Source organism: Macrotis lagotis, chromosome 1 (assembly GCF_037893015.1).
Source record: "Macrotis lagotis isolate mMagLag1 chromosome 1, bilby.v1.9.chrom.fasta, whole genome shotgun sequence".
Taxonomy (NCBI): Eukaryota; Metazoa; Chordata; class Mammalia; order Peramelemorphia; family Peramelidae; genus Macrotis; species Macrotis lagotis.
Genome location: NC_133658.1, coordinates 434,346,080 through 434,367,644, shown reverse-complemented (window position 1 = coordinate 434,367,644; position 21,565 = coordinate 434,346,080). Strand labels below are relative to the sequence as shown.

At 40.9% G+C, this 21,565-nt stretch overlaps 1 protein-coding gene across 5 annotated transcripts in view; it reads right to left on the bottom strand.

Annotated features, from left to right (window-relative positions):
* INF2 (inverted formin 2) overlaps positions 1 to 21,565 on the bottom strand; it is an 85,071-nt gene that overhangs the window by 38,156 nt on the left and 25,350 nt on the right. For 4 of the 5 annotated variants that reach the window (XM_074213230.1, XM_074213227.1, XM_074213231.1 and 1 more), the window contains exons 2-5: positions 8,604 to 9,003; positions 4,850 to 4,965; positions 4,264 to 4,423; positions 2,295 to 2,328 (exon numbers count right to left, since the gene is read on the bottom strand). In XM_074213230.1, coding sequence (XP_074069331.1) covers positions 2,295 to 2,328; positions 4,264 to 4,423; positions 4,850 to 4,965; positions 8,604 to 8,994 — 701 coding nt within the window. In that variant the 5' untranslated portion in view covers positions 8,995 to 9,003. Of the gene's footprint in view, positions 1 to 2,294; positions 2,329 to 4,263; positions 4,424 to 4,849; positions 4,966 to 8,603; positions 9,004 to 14,545; positions 14,596 to 21,565 lie in introns of all 5 variants that reach the window. The other variant, XM_074213228.1, reaches the window with a different exon arrangement.

Sequence of the window (21,565 nt, the reverse complement as noted above, 5' to 3'; positions counted from 1 at the left end):
AGTGTTGAGAGTCATCTGGCAAGAGGGATTCAACTTATCCCATCACTCCAGAAGGGCACTACTAAAAATCCCACACAAAAACTGCTTTGGGAGGCAGGATTTGATGGAAGGAATTAAGTCTCATTAGTGAGAGCCATCCAAAAGTAAAGTGCCTTGAGTTATGAAGCTTAAATTTCAAGTAACAGCTGGATCACAGGATTCTAGATAGGTGAGGGTCCCTAGAGGGCTACAAATCCAACTCCAATTCACAACTGAGAAACTAAGGCTTAGAGATGTTAAATGACTTGCCCAGAGTTGCACAACTGGCAACTATCTGAGGCAGGATTTAAACTCAGGGTTTTTTAGCTACCTCCAGATGATCACCCCCAACTTATCCAGTTGGCATCAAGTTTGTACATCCTTATTTGCATGTTGCCTCCCAGTTAGACTGTAGTTTCCTTGAGGGCAGGGAATGGTTCCCCTCCCTTCTCTAAATCTCAAGATTTTTGCATAATTCCAAGAACAGAATAGGCATTTAAAAGATGTTGGTTGATTTAGGACTTCAAAGGAAGAACTCCATCCAGATTCCATCTACCAATCTGCCAATCTGCTGAGGAAAACATGCTTAATTAATCCTGAATAAGTAGCACTATTATACCAGTATATGATCTAAAAGTCACTAAAACCTCTTCTTCCCAAGAAGTGTTCTTTCTCACCTTTCCTACATTAGTATTTGTAGGCAGGGGTGTATTGGAGTCACTTGTAAATGGCTCAAAAAGACCCAATTGTTACATTTTCAGTGAACATTTATAGCTTGGAAATTGGGAAATGCTACAAATCAAGGTTTAATTGTTTTATTGCTGTTGATTATCTAGAAGTAAGAAAATGATGGATTGTTATTAATATAGATTATACTTTAAAAGTGTATGATAAGTACACATCTCTTCCCCCGCCACCTCCAAGTTGGGTGGTTAAATATCTACCAGCACACCTGAAGAGGACAACGTAGAGGTGGTACATGAGGTGGTACAGAAACCTCTGAAGTCATTTCCAAGTCCAGTCCAGTGAAGTCAAGTAAGAGGGGCCCTATAATTAGGTAATCTAAGACTGTAGGACTAATTCAAACAATAGCTCCATTCAGATGGGAAGTTTGCATTGTCATGATATTCAGATTAATATATCACTAAGAATATTGGCAGAAGATGGACAAACATGGATGGGTTGTGAAACCGCACGTGGTTGTAGGGAAAGTTCACAAGGAAGAACTCACAGATCCTTCTGAGCTGACATTTACTGTTCTATTCTCCATCCCAGTGAATTTAACAAATAAAGGTAGGCTTGAGTGATGACAAAACAATCAAAAGTACCCTGGAGACAGTTCCTACCTGTTCTCCGAATAAATTCTTAAATTTTAAGTACATGCATTTGGAATTGGAAATTAGTAAAGGTAGCTAGGTAGCCCATGAATAAAGCCCTGGACCAAAACTGATTTTGAATCTGGTCTCAGATGCTTATAAATTATGTGACTTTGGACAAGTCATTTTCACTACTTTTGGCCTCAATTTCCCCAATAAGTAGGTAATAAAAGCACCTATCTTCTGGGGTGGTTCTGAGGATCATATGAGCTGATATTTAAAAGGTGCTTAGCCCAGTGCCTGGCTCTATATAAAGGTTAGCTATTATTGTTGTCTTGTGGATTGTCTAGCTCTAAGAAAGTAATGGAGAATATGTTAATAATGTAGATTAAAATTAGAAGTGTATTGGAGAGCCAGTTGTTAAACATTTAATAGCAAACCCCTGAAAAGGGAATTATAATTATGAAATAATAAAAATACTTTCTAATAGCAAGGACTGTCTTGAATGAGTACCAGAAGCAATATAGTGCAATAAAATCCAAGGATCTGAGTTCAAATCCAAGTTCTGCTACTTATTAACATGAGTATGAACTCAGGCAAGTCCCTTCTTTCTCTAGTTCTCAGTTTCCTCATTTATAAAATGAGGGGGTTTGGATTTGATCTTTAAAGGCTCTTTCTTTATATTTCAATTCTTAATCTATGATCCTATTATACCTGACTCCTAATGACATGCAAGACTGAAGAGTGTCAGATGCCCCCTGCTGGACAGGCCAGGAATAGCTGTCCAAAGACTGCCCTCAGGGGTTCTGCACTGACAATTGTTTTGGAGATGGGGAGTGGGAAGGGGATGGGGGCAGGAAGGAAGCCTAGAGGAGATTTGTGGACATACACTTTAATCAGAAAGTGAATTGGGCTGGAGTTAGAAAGAGGGGCGAGGGGTTGGGAAAACAGGAAACTTACCTTAGTTTGGTTAAAATATCCAGCAATTGGAGACCTGGGAAAATCAAACCAAAACCAGTTATTGCACTTGTTACCTCAGATAAGTCAGTGACTGTCATTTGTTAAGAAGTAGCATATTCTCTTGCCTTAGCAGAGCAACATCAATAGATGAACATTGTTCAATCTTTATTTAATTGCTATGAGAGGCGGGGGGAAGAAAAGTGGAAAAAGGACTGTTTTTCTGTGTTTCAGAGATGAAGAAAATGATGTTTAAGGAAGGGAAGGAACTGTAGCATGCTAAGGACAAAAACAAGACCAGAGCCTAATCTCCTGACTCTAGTCCCTGGTGTGGGAGTTGGGTGGCGGGGGAGAATCCCCAGTCTTTCTACTGCACCAGGTAATTATTAAAACTGAAAACCAAAAACAAACTTAGGGAGCTCCCTCCAAGCCACAATCCCCAGGTCACCACCTTCTCAGGAACTGCTTTACCTTAGAGACCACATAACTTTGCTCATATCTTTTTTTTTTAATCTCTACCCTCCCCTTCATTTCTGATTGGTGAATACCTAAGTGGGGACACCAAATAATTCAAACTGGTTGTCTCTCTTTAATCCTAAACTTGTTGTTCTCAATAGCTAGGGTTCAGCATTAGGCTTTGACTATTATAAAGATTTGCTGCCTTTAAGGAAATTCTTAAGATACCTTCACAGTGGAAATTTGGGCTAGATAAACTTAGGTGAAGTTGGTGCTTGATTAGTTTAGAAAGAGGACAAAGCTTGTCTGGATGGTGAAGTGTGCCTAAAGTAAGAAGGCAGAGCCCTGGTGCTTAAAGTTTGTAAAAGTTTGTTTTACGAATGCAATTTATCTGCCCTAGGAGGATTGCATGAGAGGAGGTGAGAGGTTCTGGGACAGGTGAAGATGCCAGCTGAAAGTCCCTAGGGCAACAAAGAGAGGGGCACCCAAATACATTAGGTAACCAGAAAGGAACAGTCCAAAAGAAATAATTTAAAGAACATCAGTTACTAAAAAGCAATGGTCTTTTATTATAGAATGCTATCAATCTCCATCTATAATTCATATAACTTTTCTTTTAAAAGATTCATTTTTTTTAGGTTTTTTTGCAAGGCAAACGGGGTTAAGTGGCTTGTCCAAGGCCACACAGCTAGGCAATTATTAAGTGTCTGAGAGTGGATTTGAACCCAGGTACTCCTGACTCCAGGGCCGGTGCTTTATCCACTACACCACCTAGCCACCCCTCTTTTAAAAGATTTTTTAGGGAATCTTCACCTATATTTATCCCATCTCCTCCCTTAGACTAGGGGCTCATTTCTTTAAAAAAAAATTTAGATGCTATAGTATTTGGTACAGTATTGCTATTGCTTCATTTCCTATGATTCATATGAAGAAAGCCAGGTTGGAAGTAGTAGATTTGTAATTTCCTGCACAATCTCTTTTTATTGTACTATGATATGAAAATACTAGTTTTTATTCCATAAATTAAAAATCAAATAAATTTTTAAAAAAGCAGGGGCAGCTAGGTGGAGTAGTGAATAGAGCACCGACCCTGGAGTCAGGACCTGAGTTCAAATCCAGCCTCAGATACTCAATAACTGCCTAGCTGTGTGAGCTTAGGCAAGTCAATCCTATTGCCTTAAATAAAAATAGATATAAAAAAGCAATGGTCTTTGAGTCCAAAGAGCTGACTTCAAGTCAAAACTCAGTCATTTACTAGTCATGTGAGCTTGGGCAAGTCCTTTCCCTTTCTCTGAGCCTCCATTTGCTCATCTGTGAAATATCTGCTCTTCCTTTCTTCCCTCCCTTCCAAGGCTGTAATGGTTCCAGTGTTTGTAGACTTTGAGGGTTACAGAAATGGAGGCATTTATCATGGGGTAAATGCCTAATCTCTCACTGAGGTCAGACCAAGGCTTCCTTCCTAGTTTTGGATTTTTCCTCAGGCAGGGAAGGGAAGGGAAGGGGCAGAGCTGGTTACCGATGAACTCATTCCGGAGCTGAGTTCGGGCTCTGAGCTCTTCTGTGCCCAAGATGATGGCATTGATGACGCTCAGCAGGGTGATGATATAGGGAACGTTGTCTGTGCTAGAGAGCTCATTCATGATAACACTGAAGCGGTACTGCTGGCTCTTGACCATCTAGGGATAAGGAGCATGAGAGAGATCAGAGGCCTAAGTGGGGTCCCATGCCCAAATAATCCTGTTGGGAATGGCTTGATGAAGTGACAGTCACTTTTCCCAAGTCTCTAAGGACATCATGAAGGAATCTTACCTACGTTCATCCCACCTCTCCCCTTAGACCAGGGGGTCATTGAGGACACCATCGTGTCTCCCTCCTATACTAGGACAGAGTCCCACCTTTCCTCCTCAGGCTGGGCATTCTTCAAGGGAAGTCTGTAGTTTCCCCTTTCCCTGGCTCCCCCCACCCCTTGTCCTGGGTTCTGCACATAAGGCTTCCAAGCAGAGGTTTCTCTTGTTGGTACAGAATTCCACTTAGGAGGTGTCCTGGTCAGTTCCTATGTGTCCTCAGAGATACTAGGGGACAGCACTTTGCCTCAGGTTTACCTTATAGTGGTCCAGGGCATCTAGAGTTTGCTTGTGACCTTCAGGGGAGTAGATCGAGAGAGCAGCTAACAGCTCAAACACTTGCTTTTTGACCATCACATTCGATGTGTCCAGAGCTGCAGATAGAAAAGAGATGAGAATGTGAAAGGTATTCTTTCTTACTCAAATACCATATTCACTATCCCTCCAAACAAAGGAACCCTCCTTGGCTCCCTAGTCAACAGTGAGTGCTGCCTAACATGAACTTATATAACATTTTCCATTTAAACCACTCAAGAAGCTCAGAAGGCTATGGTTGGAAGGACCTGAGAGATCACTAAGTCCAACACCTCAATTAATAGATGGGGAACCTAGGCCAAGAAAAGGGCAAGGATTTGCCCTAGTTTATCATATAGGCCACCTGATACTCTGGATTGCTTTCTAATTGCCTTCTGTATTTTCTCTCCCTACACCCCAAGTTCTCTGAGGACAGGGCTGTGGGGCAGGGGTTTGCTCTTCCTGTCTTTAGAATTCTGAGTTTCCTGAGAGTGGGGAGTGGGGTTCCAGCTCCTCTCCCATAATGGGTCCAGAACAAAGTTGTCCTCTTTTGCAAGGCTTCAACCTAGAAGCCTTGGACTTGGGATGGATCACCTGCAGGTCTCTCTATTCTGTGCTTCTTCTTGAGGAACCAGTTTATCCTCTTCTAAGTAGTCTTATTGGTGCAGGGCTTTAAATTCCAGTCATTCCATAAGCTGTCCCAGTAAAACCTTGGCTTGATACCAGAAGTCATGGTGGAGTTCTGGGCACCCTTAGAAGCCTTAGAATGTAGCCCCTTCACCTCCCTGGTCCGTTAGCTCTAGATTCCTTAGCTGTCAATACAACCCACTCTAAGGTTTTTCTGTGAGAATTTTTTTCTTCCGGCTGGCACATGTAAACATGTCTGCTTTTTTTTTTTTTTTAAACTCAGCACCAACTGTTATTTTGATAGATTCAGGCTGGATACCCAACTTTGTCTTCCCTCAACCCCATCAGTTCCAGGCACTTCAAATGTATGTAGGTTTTTTTTTTTATATTTTTTCCCCTGACCTGATTTCCAAAGCACTTGGGTGGAAAGAACAAGTCCTGAATAGAAGCTGAGCCAGGCTACACCCACAGGCACTTGGGGTGCTTCCTCTGTGTCACTCGCTATCTTCCAGCCATTCAGTGGAGGGCTTTCAGGGTCTCAGGGGAGTCATTCAGAGGGGGATTCTCCTTTCCCCAGATCCCCACCTCCCTCAAAAAACTATCCTAGGGACCCAAATACACCAACACTCCAACATCTCTTATCTGGCTGTGAAAATTAACATAAGCCCAGGAGAAGCTTCCCTGGGTCTTGGTTTTTCCTCTCTATGAAATGATAGGACTTGGACTGAATGATTCCTAAGGTCTAAAATTTTACATTCTACTGTTTTGTCTAACTAATATGCTATGCTATATGTCCTAAGATTCTTCCTTTCCTCAGAGACTGCTAGGTGACATGCATATATAGTGCTGGGTCTGGAGTCAAGAAAATCTGGGTTCAAGTTCAGTCTCAGATATTTATTAGCTATGTAACCCTGGGCAAGTTGATTAACTTTCTGTTTCCTAAACTGCAAAATGGGGATAATAGCACCTACCTTCCAGGAGTTGTGAGGTCTGAATAATCTAATAATTGTTAGGCATTTTAGCATAGTGTCTGGAACAAAGAAAGCAATAAATATTGAATATCATTATCATCACCAGGACTGAAATTGGAACACACTTGAGTTCAAATCTGGCCTCAGATACTTATTATTATTATTATTATACTATTATTTTTATAATAATTATAATATTATTAGTTGTGTTTCCCTGGATAAATGACCTGTTTGCTTCAGTTTTCTCATTAGAAGAATGGGAATGATAATATCACCTCTCTCCCAGAATTATTATGAGGATAGGATGATATATTTGTAATGTATTTTGCAAAACTGACAAGGCTTATATAAATACTATTATTATTTATTATTATTATGCAACCTAGGACCTCTTTTCTAGACATTTACATTCTTGTGAGGAAAAGTCTAAAATTATAAAAAGGTTTGTAAACCTTAAAGCACCTAGATAAATGCTAACTATTATTATTCTTCTCCTCAGATATGATATAGTCAGACTCCATATCAGAGAAAACACAGAGCAATTTTAAAATAAGGTCAGAAGAAACTTCTAATATGTGCCCTTGGCTCTGTATTCCTTGTGACCATTCCTTATTGCTCTGCTCAGTCTCCAGGAGACTTCTGGACTCAATATGGAATAACTCCATGATGATACTTCACCTAGAAAGATGCTGATGTTGACAAACCAACTGTCATCTGTTTGAAGGACTGCTTGTATCAAAAGCCTAGTTCTGATCACATTCCTCCACTGCTCAAAATCTTTCCTTGGCTCCCTATTGTTACAGAATATAACCAACTCCTTGGCTTAACATTTGATGCTCTTCACAAGGTCCCAAACCAAGTCTGAATTCCAGTGTCTCTGTTGGGCAAGACACCAACTCTCTCTGGGTGTTTTATCTATAAGTTAAGTGGTTTATATTTGTAGATGGTCAAAGTCTCTTCCAAGTCTAAAATTCTACAATCCTACTATATCCATATGGACTCTACCCCAGGTAAATTACAGGTATTGACTGGTGCCATTTCCTTTGCCTGGGGTGATTCTTCTCCACAACCCTTCACCTAACTTCCCCTATCAAAATCCCAACAGTTCTTTCTGGTCCAATTCAAGTACCACCTTCGCCAGGAAGCTGGAAATGATTTCTATTCTAAGGTCAGACAATCTTGAGTCTAACTTTCATATAGAATAGCTATTATAGCTAGATTGGCAGTGTGGGATAGTGGAAGAAGTTCTAGATGGTGTCAGGAGATCTAGGTTCTTATCTTTGTCACTTAAGATTTGAACAAATTGCTTACCCTCCTTCAGACTGTTTCTTCTTCTGTAGAATTAGGGTACTGAACTTGATGCTCTGTGTGTTTCCTTCAAGTTCTCCTGGTCTGTGCTTCTGTGATCACTAGATATATTTCCTAATTTCCCCCCCTAGATTATCAGCAATATGAGGGCAGGGGCTAATTCCTCTATCTCTGCCAGCTTCATCTTTACAGTTGAATGGAACATCTAGTCTCACTTGTACCTGAATAAGATTCTCCTTCAGTTCTCACTTGCATTCCTCCAATGATGCAAAATAGACCATCTTCCAAGATTTCATTTCCTCTTGGGCAGCAGTTCTTAGGTTTATCTTATATTTAGAGCCATCCAGAATTTTAGGGACATTGGATAATGGGGTCTGAGCCCAGGTATTTAAGAGTAACATAGCCTGGGTTGTAGAAAACTATAACATTTAGAGCAGGGAGGTTCATCAAAGGTCAAGTCTCAATCCTTATCCTAGTGAAGATGAAACACAAATAACTCTCATTTATATAGTGTTCTAAGTTTTCTAAAGGGCTTTCTTTACAGTAACCCTGGTGAGGTTCATAGTATTTTAATGCCCATGTTATTTAAGGAAGGAAACTGAAGCCTGGATAGTTATTTTTTGTCCATGGTCACATATATAATTAGTGACAGAATAAGAATTTTAATCCAGAACCCCCAGACACCAGAGATAGTCTTTTTTTCATGTCCATAGTCATACCTAGAGACCTTTGGAGCTGACTGTCCAGTTCCTCCCATGCCCTTGTCCCATCTTTCCCTAGCCAGCCCCAGAGTGGCAGCAGCCAGCCCTTACCCTCTGAGAGTTTGCACACGTAGCCCTGGTTGCTCAGGATGTACTTGATTCCCTGGTGGGCGTTCATGACAGCCCGCACACAGCTGATGCACGTGAGCTGCAGCAGGGCATCTGCAATTCTTGACACACCCCGGCCTGATAGCCGGGCCAAGGCCTCCAGGAGCAGGTCAAGGCCACTCTGCTCCAGGAACTGCACCAGCCAGCCATCATCGCTATTCTCCAGCCGCTTGCGCAACCCAGAGTAGTTGACCACAGATGGCATCTGCAGGAGACGGATGCATAGCTCAGGCTCAGCATTCTCCAGGTTGGCCTCTGTGGGGTCTCCATCCTGGGGCCCCAGTTTTTCCTTCAGGGCAGCCCATTTCTTCTGCACACCCTCCTTCCCTGACATCTCGCTGATCTGGGTATGGGAGAAAAACAAGAGGAAAAATCAAATTTATTAGCACAGTGTAGGTCTCTGGGTCAGAAGTCAAGAGATGGGGAGGGGGAGGAATCAGTCTAAGGAAGCAATCCCACTCTATGAGTCAAGAGACCTGGATCCTGGTCCTAGTTTCTACCATAACTTTGCAGAATCATTGAGGCAAGCCATTTGACATCTATGAATAACAAATTTTCATCACAGGATAGATCTTTGAAGATCATCCAGTTCAAACTCTTAATTTTCCAGGTGGAGAAACTGAGGCTCGGATATAGAAGGAAGGAAATAAGCATTTACTCAGTGCTTATTGTGTGTTCTCCAAATAATATCTTATTTGAGAATCACAACAGCCCTGGGAGGTGGGTGCCATTGCTATTCCCATTTTCAGTTGAGCCAACTGAGGTAGGCAAAGATTAAATGACTCGCTAAGAAGTGTCCAAAGCCTTAAATTTAGGTTTTCCTAACTCCAGGCCTGGTACTTCTCACTTAGAACTGGGCTGGGATTCAGGGGACCAGAGTGGGACATCTGAAATTAACATTGGATCAAAGGAAGTGGTACCATCTCCAGTTCTGAGTTCTGGCATAGATCAGCTGCCCCTTGTGCCTGAAATGGGCATGGGGTTCCGGCTCTCAATCTCCCATTAAGTTGCTGTGTGACTCTGTCTCTTTCCTTTGCTGGGCTTCTATTTCTTAAAATGAAGGCACCGGACTACACTCTATCTAAAAAGTCATCTAGCTCTCCAAATACTAGACTCCATGATTCTCTAGTCAATAGGCAGTCCCAAGGGTCAAGCTATGAGAAGGTCTGACAGTACTCCCTTAAAGGTCAGGTACTCCCCAGTTGTTTTTAGAAATTGTCTATGGTATTGCCATTATGCATTAAGAATGAAAGACTTGAAAGGGGAACAGTGTCCAATGTAGGACAGGAAATTTTCATGTACCTGTAAAGGCAGAAAAATGGGGAAAGGGTTTAATAAAAACTAAGATAAGGGAATGTATTTGCCTTCTTAGACATAAGAGCATCAGTCTTTGAGAGAAGGGATCATATACTTGTTAGTATTTGTGTCCCCAGAATGTCGAACAGTTCTTAGCACATAGTAGGTACTTAAATGCTTGCTGACAATAGTTTATACTTAGATAATACAGACTTAAATGCCTATCATCCTGATCCTGCTCATTATTCTAGTTGCCTACTTCTAGCATATTACTGCCATAATGGTGGGTGCATATGCAATGGCAATACTGGTTGATTCAGAGAGAGGAGAATAGTTTATGATTTCTTTCCAATTCCCTTCATATACAGATATATATATATATATATGTATCTATATATCTATATACATATACATACATACATATATATATATATATATATATATCCCATTCAATAAACTATAAGTGCTTACTTCAGGTAGGGGAACAGATATAGTCTCTACCCAAAAGATGGGCTCAAAGATCACTGCAGAAAGTGGCTACAGCCATGAAATTAAGATACATACTCCTTTGGAAAAAATGCCATGGTAAATCTGGACACCATACTAAAAAGGAAAGATATCATCACCTTGCCCACAGAGGTCCCCATAGTCAAAGCTATGGTTTACCCAATGGCAACGTATGGCTGTGAGAACTGAACCTTAAAGAAAGCTGAGAAAAGCAGAATCAATCATTTCAAAACACGATGCTGGAGATCAAATCAATCCACACATAAAAGAAATTAATTCAGATTATTCATTGGAAGGTCACATACTGAGGCTGAAGCTTAAATACTTTGGCCACATAATAAGGAAATGGGGCTCACTGAAAAAGATCCTGAGGGGAAAGACTGAAGATGAAAGAAAAGCGAATGGCAGAGATTGAGATGGATAGACAGTGTGACAGACTTAGACTTCAAGAGATAATGGGAGAGAGAAGGGTCTGGTTTCCATGGGGTCACAAAGAGTCAGATATAACTGAATAACTGAACAATTAATCTAAAGGAACTCATACCATCATTGAGGGAATTTAATATGTGCTCAAATAAATTTAATATAAAGCAAAAATGTGATGGGATCAAAGGAGAGATCTGGATAAAGTGGTCTAGGAAAATAGTAGAGGAAAGGTGACTTGGGTCATGGGTCAAGGAAGGCTTCATGGAGGAGGTAGTTCATGTGTGAGACCAAAAAGAAAAAAAATGTTTCAACAAGGACAGAGTGTGTTTGTGCAAACAGAGATAGAAGAGGGTAAGATGTGACTAGGAGTAATCTAGAACTACTGAAAGATAGGTTGGGGACCAAATGTGGTGAGTCTTTTTGAATGCTGGGCTGAGAAGTTTGTATTTTTCCAATAAGTCACACTGAAAGTGCCTGCAAATACTGGGGACAATCATTTAGCTTCCATGTATTCTTAGGGAAAATACTATGATTCATAGATCATTTTCCTGTCCTTTTACTTAACTTGAGGGTTCCTTCATATTTTGAATTATGGAAATGGATTTTCAGAAGAGTAGAGGTCCAAGGGCAGCTAGGTGGTGCAGTGGATAGAGCACTGACCCTGAGTCAGGAAGACCTGGCTTCAGACACTTAATAATTACTGTTGCTTTGCAAAACAATAACAACGACAAAGCAGAGATCCAGGGATGGAATATCTGAAAAAAGGCAGTACAAACTTGTGGAAAGAACATGGAAATGGAATCAGGCGGACTGAGATGGAATGTTATTTTTGAAATGGACTACTCATTTGCCTTTAGGCAAGTCATTTTCCTTTTCTGGGATTCAGTTTCTTAACATAAGAACGTGAGATTAAATTGGTCTTTCTAGCTCTAAATTGATGGCACCCTGATTGTAGGCTAATGCCTGATATGACAGGGGTCACTGTCCCTTCTTCATTAGAGAGGATGGTTCCTATTATTGGCTGGCTCTTTCTGGGTCCATATAGACTCTAGCCCAGTGGCCCTGGAGACACCTGGTTCTTAAGTTTGATGAGCTTGAATTACGAAAAAGGAATGTCCTGGCTAGCCTGGGCAGTAGGAGCTTGGCTCAGGTGGGAAGCACAGGTGTTCTCATTGAAACCGGCCCTGCCCATTTGCTGGAAGCAAGGAGAGATCAGGATCTTTAGAGGAGATATATTTCGGTATCATACAACAGGTTATTGATCTGAGCCCTTATTCAGAATAAGACACCCAATGGAACCAATTATCTCCCCCACCCCCAAACCCCAAGACTGGGTCACTTGTCCAGTGAGAGTCTTAAGGAAGAGGGAAAGAATGTGGAGCTCTCAGTTCCCATGGGGAGGGCCTCAGTACAAAATAAAATCTGAAACAGGCTCTGTAGGTCAAAGTCTAAAGGCAGGAAGGAGATAAAAAACAAACCTAAATTTCTTTATGATTGCCTTGGCAAACACACCTCTTTTCCGTCTTTCCCAAACTTTTAGAAAAACTTGGGGGTGGAAGTAGAGAAGTTTCCTTTCCCCTCTATGTAAATTTCTAACATAATGGGGTTAGGCAAGATTTTAGACTATCTTCTACTTCTAAAAATCTAAGATTCCATGAAAACTTCACCTCAGTACTCAGCCCCACCCTCACCAAAGTCTTCCTAGACTGACTCCACCTACTTGAGTCACTCTAATTTTCCTCAACCCCCCAGGATACAGTAACAGTCTAGTTAGTGTTTATTCTTTCTACCTGTGTGACCAGGCAAAGAAGGTGGGCCAGTCATATAGCCACAATAAGACAATAGCCAGACAGTTATAGTGGTTCCCTTGAGATACTAAAAGACAAGAGGGAGGTCTCCAATACATGGAGTAGAACCTCTTTAGCTGAGCATCTCATAGGATGAGGAGGGATGGAGAGGTTATGAATTGCATGGGTGCACTGTTTATTTAAGGGAGATCATGAAGTCATCAAGGAGACTGGGAGGGGGGGGAGCAACATAAGGGGAAAGGCTATTTTCTTTCTTCTTTGACCCCAGGGTTCCTGGGGATCAAAGTTCTATATCAGATTCCTGAGGGTTCAGCCTGGGCAGGGAATGAAGGATTTTCACTCAAAGAAATTTATGTAGTCCATTCATTCTCCTCCCACAAAGGCCTTTTATGACAAGTTCTGAGTCTTCTTGTTATCTATTTCATCTCACCCCACCCTCTAATGAATGTTCTTTTTTTTGAGAAACTTTTGATTCCTGTATTCTCCCCCTACCCGCTCCATCAGCCCCCAAACTATCTGAACAAGGGTAGCAGGCTGCCTTCTCCATCTGCCCCAGCTTTCTTTGGTCACGAATATTCCTGACTCACAGGAAAGTCTTTCTCCATTCCAGGCTTCTGTGGGAGTAACTGCAGGACTAAAATCTACAGGTCCTGATTCTGATAAAAAGTCGGATTCTGATAAAAAGGGACTCATGTCCCCTCCCCTTCCTAGACCTGAATCAGCAATATGAGAGGTTGGAGTAGACATTCTCTTAAGGCCCCCTGCTCTGACATCCTAAGACTTGACTTTACTCTCATTTTTGGAGGCTTTTCTTATAGCATTTATTACAGCATTTTCTATAGCATTCTACTGTTCTGAGTGGGTATCTTACTTCCCCAACCATATTCCCAAGGGGAAGATACATAATCTTTTTCCATCTCCTCATAGTGAAGCAGCTGGACAAATAAAGCAGGAGTGGGAGACTGAGGCCATCGAGATTGGGTAATGGCACAGCCTCAGGCCAGTGCAGGTGTAGAGAGGACACTTCATCAAGTCATCACTTACTGCTAAGGCTCTTGGTTGGCATCTGATTGGCCCAGTCAGTACAGGCTTGGGAGGGAGAAACCCAAGTCTGTTTTTGTTTTTTTGTGTGTGTATTTTTTAAATTCCTTAGAGCAATTCAGGTCAGAGGATCTTTCCCACGACTTCTATTTAGAATCTGGTGTCCTGTTCCCAGCTTATTCTGATCCCTCTGATTATTTCAGGCAGATTCTGTCTAGTCTGTCTCCAATGTTCAATGATTTTCTGCAGGCAGAACTGTGACATCAGCAAATATCTTTTTTATGTTGTTTTAACGAAACAAAAAAACTCACAAAATACCAAGAAAGTGTATTTTAGGGCAACAGCTTACCAAAATACAACACAAAAAAGCAACTATAGATAACCAAACAAGATTTATTAAAAGAAAGGAAAGCTGAGTATTTTAAGTTTATAAAACAGGATCAAATATTGTGAGCAGAAAAGGTCCCCTGAACTCTCCTTAAGATGTAAGAGATGATAGAAAAGCTGATCCAGGTCACTTAAGAAACTGGTCTCCTCTACAACCTTTTTCTCCTCTAGCACAGCTATCTACAACCTACAATGCCATCTTAATATTTACTGTATTAGAAATTAAAACATTTTAGTATTGTTATAAAAATAGCTTTAACCTTATGAACTCCTTGAAAATGTCCTGGGAACTCCCAGGAGTCCCTGGACCATACTCTTAGTCTATTCTCCTTTCCATAGAGAAAACTAGGTGGTTCAGTAGATAGAGCCCTGACCTGGAGTCAGGAAGACATGAGTTCAAATACAACCTCAGAAACTTACTTGCTGGGTGAGCCAGTTATTTTAACCTCTGACTATGTCAGCTTCTTCAACTGTAAAGCAAGGATAATAATAGTGTCAGCCTTCCAGGATTCTTGTGAGGATAAAATGAGATGATATTTGTAAACACTTAGCATAGTGCCAGATAAACAGCAAGCGCTTAATAATTGTTTATTCCCTCCTTTCTTTCCCACTGCAGGGATCGCTTTACACAATATCTCTAATGGGATCTATCACTTTGTGTTAAGACTACTGTGCAGACTATGGAGAGGGAGGAGGGAGGTGTGTGAGAGAATCAGAATCTCCTCAGTTCACTCTCCTACCCAGTCAGGAACATCAGGAGTTTCTGGGACTTCCAAGGTAGGATATGAAGTATTTTTAGCTCCTCTATGAGCCCAAAAATTTTTTGGCTGCCTAGCAACAAGCAAGGAGCAAAAAGTACACTGGAGATTTCCAAGACAGCCTTCCCATCCTTGAAGGCGGTGGTGATGACAGTGATGGCAGCAGCGGCAGCACCCCCAGAGTGAGTGACAGGACAGCCAGTAAGGGCTCCAACACCCAGAGGAAGTAAATTAGAGATGAAAGCCTGGAGCCCAGACTGCATATGGATGAATTGAGCTATAGAGACAGGTGGAGATTCAGAGAGTCTGTGATAGTTGCCTTTAAGTAACCAAGAACCAGGTCCAATGGAGACAAATTGCAAGAACAGAGATTTCAGTTTAATATAAAGAAAAACTTCCTAATAATCAGAATGGGATGTTTCTGGAGGGAATAAGCTCTTTGGAGCTACTGGAGGCTTTAAGAGGAGATCTGATGAACTCATGGCAGGGATCACAGGATCATATTATGAATATGAAACTGGAAAGAACCCTCAGACACCATTTAACCCATCCCCTAATTTTACAAACACAGTTGCCCAGAGAAGGTCCAGGGACGTTATTCAACTTGCCCAAGGTCACGTAACAATAGCAAGGCTAGAATTTGAATCCAGGTTCTGACTCCAAATCCAGTTGTTTAGAAGGAACTTCTCAGAAATAATCTGAATTTGAGATAACCTCAAAGATTCAGGGAGATGGGAAGAGGGAAGGTGAAGGCCATTTCTTCTAAGGGAATAAAGACCACACTAAACTATGAGAAGGAAGGTTCCTTCATTCTGCAGATGTTCTCTCCTCTCTAGGGACCCTTTATTACAAAGTTCCTATCAGTTCTCATTGCCACTGAGTGTCCTCTCAGCAACCCCTAAGCATCAGGAACAGGAAGAAAGTCACTGCTCACTGAGCAAATGAGCTCTAGGATGAATCTGAACAATATCCCGCTTTCTTTTGAAAGTTCCCTCAATACTCACTGACTTCCCAAGGAGAATTTGTCCTTTCAGACTTAGGATGTGAGACTGGGGTCTAGTTTTTTTTGTGAGGAGTCTACTGTCCTTCTCTGGGCCTCAGTTTATCAATCTGTAAAAATGAGGACACCAGATCAGGGTAGATGCCCTTCCAGCCCTTATGTTTTCTGTGTTATGATTCCAAATGAGGGGTGAGGACATTTGCGGGGCAGGGACTAAGTATTGGTTTCCAGCTCTTATTCCCATGACAAACTCTGCTCAGCTTCAGACCTTTAGGCACTAACTGGAGAACCTGAAGTGCCCTGGCCAGTGAGCTTACCATGGGCTGTGTGAACAAATGTCCAGTTCACGGCCCATCAGTACGGAAGCATTCTTGGCCCTGTGACAATGCTTTCAGTGAAACAGCTGCCCTGGCTCGGAGCCTAGCTCTGGCCTCTCCTTAACTGTTTATGCTGCTGCCACAAGGTTCCCTGGGTTTGGGTGAACCCTGTAAATCTCTTCAGCCTCCTGTGCTCATGATACTGCTCCACCCAGGAAGTTAATCTCCCCGCTCAGACCTCACCTGCTGGAGTTGGTCCAAACACAGAGAGCCAAGTGTGTCCAAAACAAAAGGGGAAATTGAGGAGGAAGACCCAATAAATACACAGAGAGGCTTCTGGATAGAGGGGAGAGGACACTCATCTGAGAGGCAAGAGATATGAGTTCTAATCAGTGGCAGAGTGAACAGAACATTGGAGAATTGAGTTCAAATTCCAAGTATGCCATTTACTTAAAATTTTTTTAGTTAACAGAATTCTATTTTTTCTTCTCCTCCTCCATCTCTCCCTCTACTTAAAAAAAGAAAAAACAAACAAAAATTGGATCTTTGGAACAAATATACATAGTCAAGCAAAACAAATTCCCTCATTGGTTTTATCCAAAAAAAAGATTGATCCTTTGAAATGGTCATTACAACTAGGTGGTGAAATGGATAAAATGTGGGAGCTGGAATCTAGAAGACCTGAATTGAAATCCAGTCTCAGAAACTAGCTGTGTGACTCTGGGCAAGCCACTTTAATAGCAGGGCTGCCTCAGTTTTCTCATCTGTAAAATGGGAATAATAACAAGGCCTACTTCCCAGGGATGTTGTGACAATCCAACATGAATATTTGTAAAGTGCTTTGCAAATCTGAAATTTCTCTATATAAATGATAACTATTATTACTTGTAAGCTCTTTAAAAATTGTTTGCTTATATGACCTTAGAAAAACCACTTCTCTCTTAGACTAGGAATAATAATCTTTTCATTGCCTACCACATAAGAAAAGTTCTTTGTAATCAAGAAGCAGGACAGAAAAGGCAGTTTAGTATGCTGCTAATGTACTAGTAGCTTGTTCCTCTGAAACAATCCTCAGGGTCCTGTTTCCACAGGCATAGAAACTGGCTCTGCTGACAATTTTTGTCTGTCCCAAAGCTCAACAGCATGCTAAGCAAACTGAATAGAGAGAGATTAATACATGGAGCTTATAGTCAAACTGATCAGATTCTGGGTAAGAGAAGTGATGGGCACATTTAGGAAAGCAGTTATTGGGTTCCATGATGCTGGATAACCACTCTCCCTTCTCCTCTGCCCCCAACTCTGGGAGGAAGCCTTACTTGTTCATTAGGTCAGGTTGGGCTGATTCTGTCAGCCCACAGGTAGCAGAGAAAAGCCCATCTGGTCAAGGCCTGAGAGTTTAAGTGAGAATGCTCATTTATGAAAGAGGAGAAGCCAAGGTTTCTCAGCTTGTGAACCCCTTAATAAGAGGATTCATATCTTCATAGAACTTGCCCATCTATTCTCTCATCACAGCCTCACAAGAGTATCAGGAAGGAAGGAGAACAGGTGTTTGCCCTCATTTTATAGGGGAGAAAGCTGAAGTTCCTAGAGACTCAGGGACTTGCTAAGTCTATTCCAAGAGAGCTATCCCGACCACCTTGGTTCCCATAGAGAATTTTCCTTCCTCTAAAATTTTACAGTACTGGATGGCTCCTCCCCTACCACCTTTGTTCCTGTTCATTTCCTTCTACTGACAACTCTCCCTCCCTGCCCTCTCTACCTGCCTCCCATCCCCAACCATGTGGACCTGAGACAAAAAGAAACAAAACTCCCTCACTGCCTCCACCCTGACCCCCACTGCCACTAATCTTCTCTCTGATCAGTTAGATGCTCCTTGCACCCCAAAGTTCAGTGTTTATGTTGGTGATTTTATTAATTATTCAATTTCCAATGCTGGACAGACAAGAAAGAACCCTGCCCTAGGGGTGGCCACATGGTGCAGTGGATAAAGCACCGGCCCTGGAGTCAGGAGTACCTGGGTTCAAATCTGGTCTCAGACACTTAATAATTACCTAGCTGTGTGGCCTTGGGCAAGCTACTTAACCCCATTTGCCTTGCAAAAACTTAAAAAAAAAAGAACCCTGCCCTAGGAGAGTTCTGGAAGAAACAGGAGATGGAGGGTCAGGGTTCATGATGGGCAATGCACAGAATCATGGATCTGAAGCTGGAAAGGCAAGGCAACAATACTCTGGAACAAGCATCTTAAGCATTCCCTATGGGTCCTGTACATTGATAACTGATGGGGAAACAAATACAAACAAAAAGAAAGCTAACTCCTGCCCTCAAGAAGCTTACAACTTAAAGTATGCATGAAAACAGATAATAAACTCAAGATAATAAGGTGGGAAAGAACTAATAACTAGGGGAAATCAAGAAAATTTCCCTTTAGTAGATTGAATGCAGCATTTAGGCGGAGTTAATATCTCATCCTAGTAGAAACAGAGAGTTACCAAGAATTCTTGAGTGAGTGTGCTTTAGGAAGATTATTTTGTCACCGAGGAATAATGTGGAAAGCAAGAAGATTAATTAGGAATCTTCTATTCTAATATAGGTGAGAAGTCATCAGTACCTGAAAGAGGTGGGAATGGGGGTGGGGTGTGTGGATGCATCAATGAAGAGGAAATATGGTGTAGAAGAACTGACCAGAATTTGGGATTATACCCAAAGGGCAACAAAAATGTGCATACCCTTTGATCAAACAATACCACTACTGGGTCTATACCCTGAAGAGATGATGAAAAAGGGTAAAAACATCACTTGTACAAAAATATTTATAGCAGCCCTATTTGTGGTGGCAAAGAATTGGAAATTAAGTGAATATCCTTCAATTGGGGAATGGCTTAGCAAACTGTAGTATATGAATGTCATGGAACACTATTGTTCTATTAGAAACCAGGAGGGACGGGAATTCAGGGGAGCCTGGAGGGATTTGCATGAACTGATGCTGAGTGAGATGAGCAGAACAAGAAGAACATTGTACTCTCTAACAGCAACATGGGGGTGGTGATCAACCTTGATGGACTTGCTCATTCCATCAGTGCAACAACCAGGGGCAATTTTGGGCTATCTGCAATGGAGAATACCATCTGTATCCAGAGAAAGAATTGTGTACTTTGAACAAAGACCAAAGACTATTACCTTCAAATTAGGAAAAAAAAAAGCATTACCTTATTATGTAATTTTATTATCTCATACTTTATTTTTCTTCCTTAAGGATATGATTTCTCTGTTATCACATTCAACTGAGATCAATGTATAACATTGAACCAATGTAAAGACTAACAGAATGCCTTTTGTGGGGGTTGGGGGGAGGGAAGCAAGAATGAGGGAAAAATTGTAAAACAAAATAAAATCTTTCTTAAAAAAAGTGAAAGCAGCATAAAAAGGTTGCAAGGTGCAGTCATGCAACCTTCATTTGACTTTTTCACTATTGATTAAAAAAGAAAAAAAGATGAAGGCCTGATTTATATGTTAATGTCATGATTGCCTAATAATTTTGCTCTAAATTTAGTTGTCACTTAAAGGTATATATTCATTTATGCAGTTGTCATAATTATGTACACTTTTCTTTCTGGTTTGTTCATTCTGCATCACTTGAACAAAAGGATGAAAAAAGCATTTAAAATAAATAAAGGAATGTTTCCAAAAAAAAAAAAACTGGCCAGACTTGGCAACCAACTGTATATGAATGGGGAAAAGGGGTAGGGAAAGTGAAGAATCAGAATGATTGCAAGTACCATTGCATCTAGTTGGAAAAACAAATAAATAAAATATTTAAAAAAATAATTATGACTGCAAGGTTGGTAAACTGAATGACTGAAGGAACAGTTAACAGTTACAGGGATATGAGAAAGGGATGTTTCAGACTCTGAGTATGATCATGTTGATGGGCTATTCAGGAAATGTCCAGTAGGCAGATGGTAAAGTGAGACTGGAAAACAGGCAAGAAATATGATCTGTATATAGAAATTCAGAAGACATCTGGACAGAAATGATTCTTGAACTTGAAAAGGAAGGATGAGGAGGATGCTGGAAACAAAGGATCTGAGTTTGAATTTTTGCTCTGCTATTTAAAACCTGTGTGATATAACATGATTAAAATGGATCTATGTTCAGTATGGTTACACATGTAAAGCCTATATTGAATTGCTTTCTGTCAGGGAGAGGGAGGAGAAAAGGGAGAGAGGGAGAAAAATGTAAAACTTCAAACCTTGCCCAAAAAATGATAGTTGAAAACTACTGTTGCATGTAGTTGGAAAAATAAATAAATTAAATATTTAAATTAAAAAACCACAAAACTTGGGATGATGGGTAAGTCACTTCCCTCTCTGGGTCTTATTTTCCTTATCTGTAAACTGAGAGGCTTGGAGTAGATACCCTTCAAGTCCCCTCCAAACTTTAGGGCTGTGATCCCACAAGCCTATGATATGCAATGGACTCAACCCATAGATAGGGAATGGTGCCTTGATGATTAACTGACAATGGAAACACAGGTAAGAGAATGAGGAGAGAATATCCAGGAGAAGGGGTTAATTAAATGATCAAAAACCACAAAGAAGTTAAAAAAAAAAGATGAGGACTGCGGGGGGGGGGGGGGGGGGGGGGGGGGAGTTGTACTATTTAAAAGAACATTTTTAGTCTGTCCCCTAAAGAAAGCCAAGGGGAAAAAGACTCATATGTACAAAAATATCTGCAGAGGCCTTATAGAATTGGGGAATGACTGAACAAACTATGGTATATGAATGTTTTGGAATTCCATTTGTTGTAAGAAATGATGAAAGGTATGGTTTCAGAGAAACTTGGAAAGATCTGTGTGAACTAATACAAACTGAAGTAAACAGAACCAGGAAAACAATATTGTAAAGATAAACAACTTTCAAAGTCTTAGAAACTCCGATAAACCACAATTCCAAAGGACTGATGATGAAAGAGGATATCTACCTCTTGATAAGAGAAGTGAAGAACTCAGAGTGCAAATGGAAATATATATTTTTTTAAAATATGCCCAATGTGCTCATTTGTTTTTCTTGCTTTCTCATTAAGGGGAAGTGGGGAGAAATTAGATGTCAGTTTTTTAAAATTAATTATAAAAACCCCCAGCATTAATAACCTTAACAATAGTAGTTTCTGTAGAATGGTAGGATTGACAGTCAGTCAAAGTATGACTTTGAAGTTATACTACAAAGGAATGAGAAATGAGTGAAAGGTCATCGAGTAGCTGTAATCTGTACAGTTTAGCCGTGAAGGGAGGAGAGTTATTGGAGTATTGTTGGAGGATCCAGCTCAGGGGAATTTTTTTTTAAAGGAATCAGTCAATTAATCAATT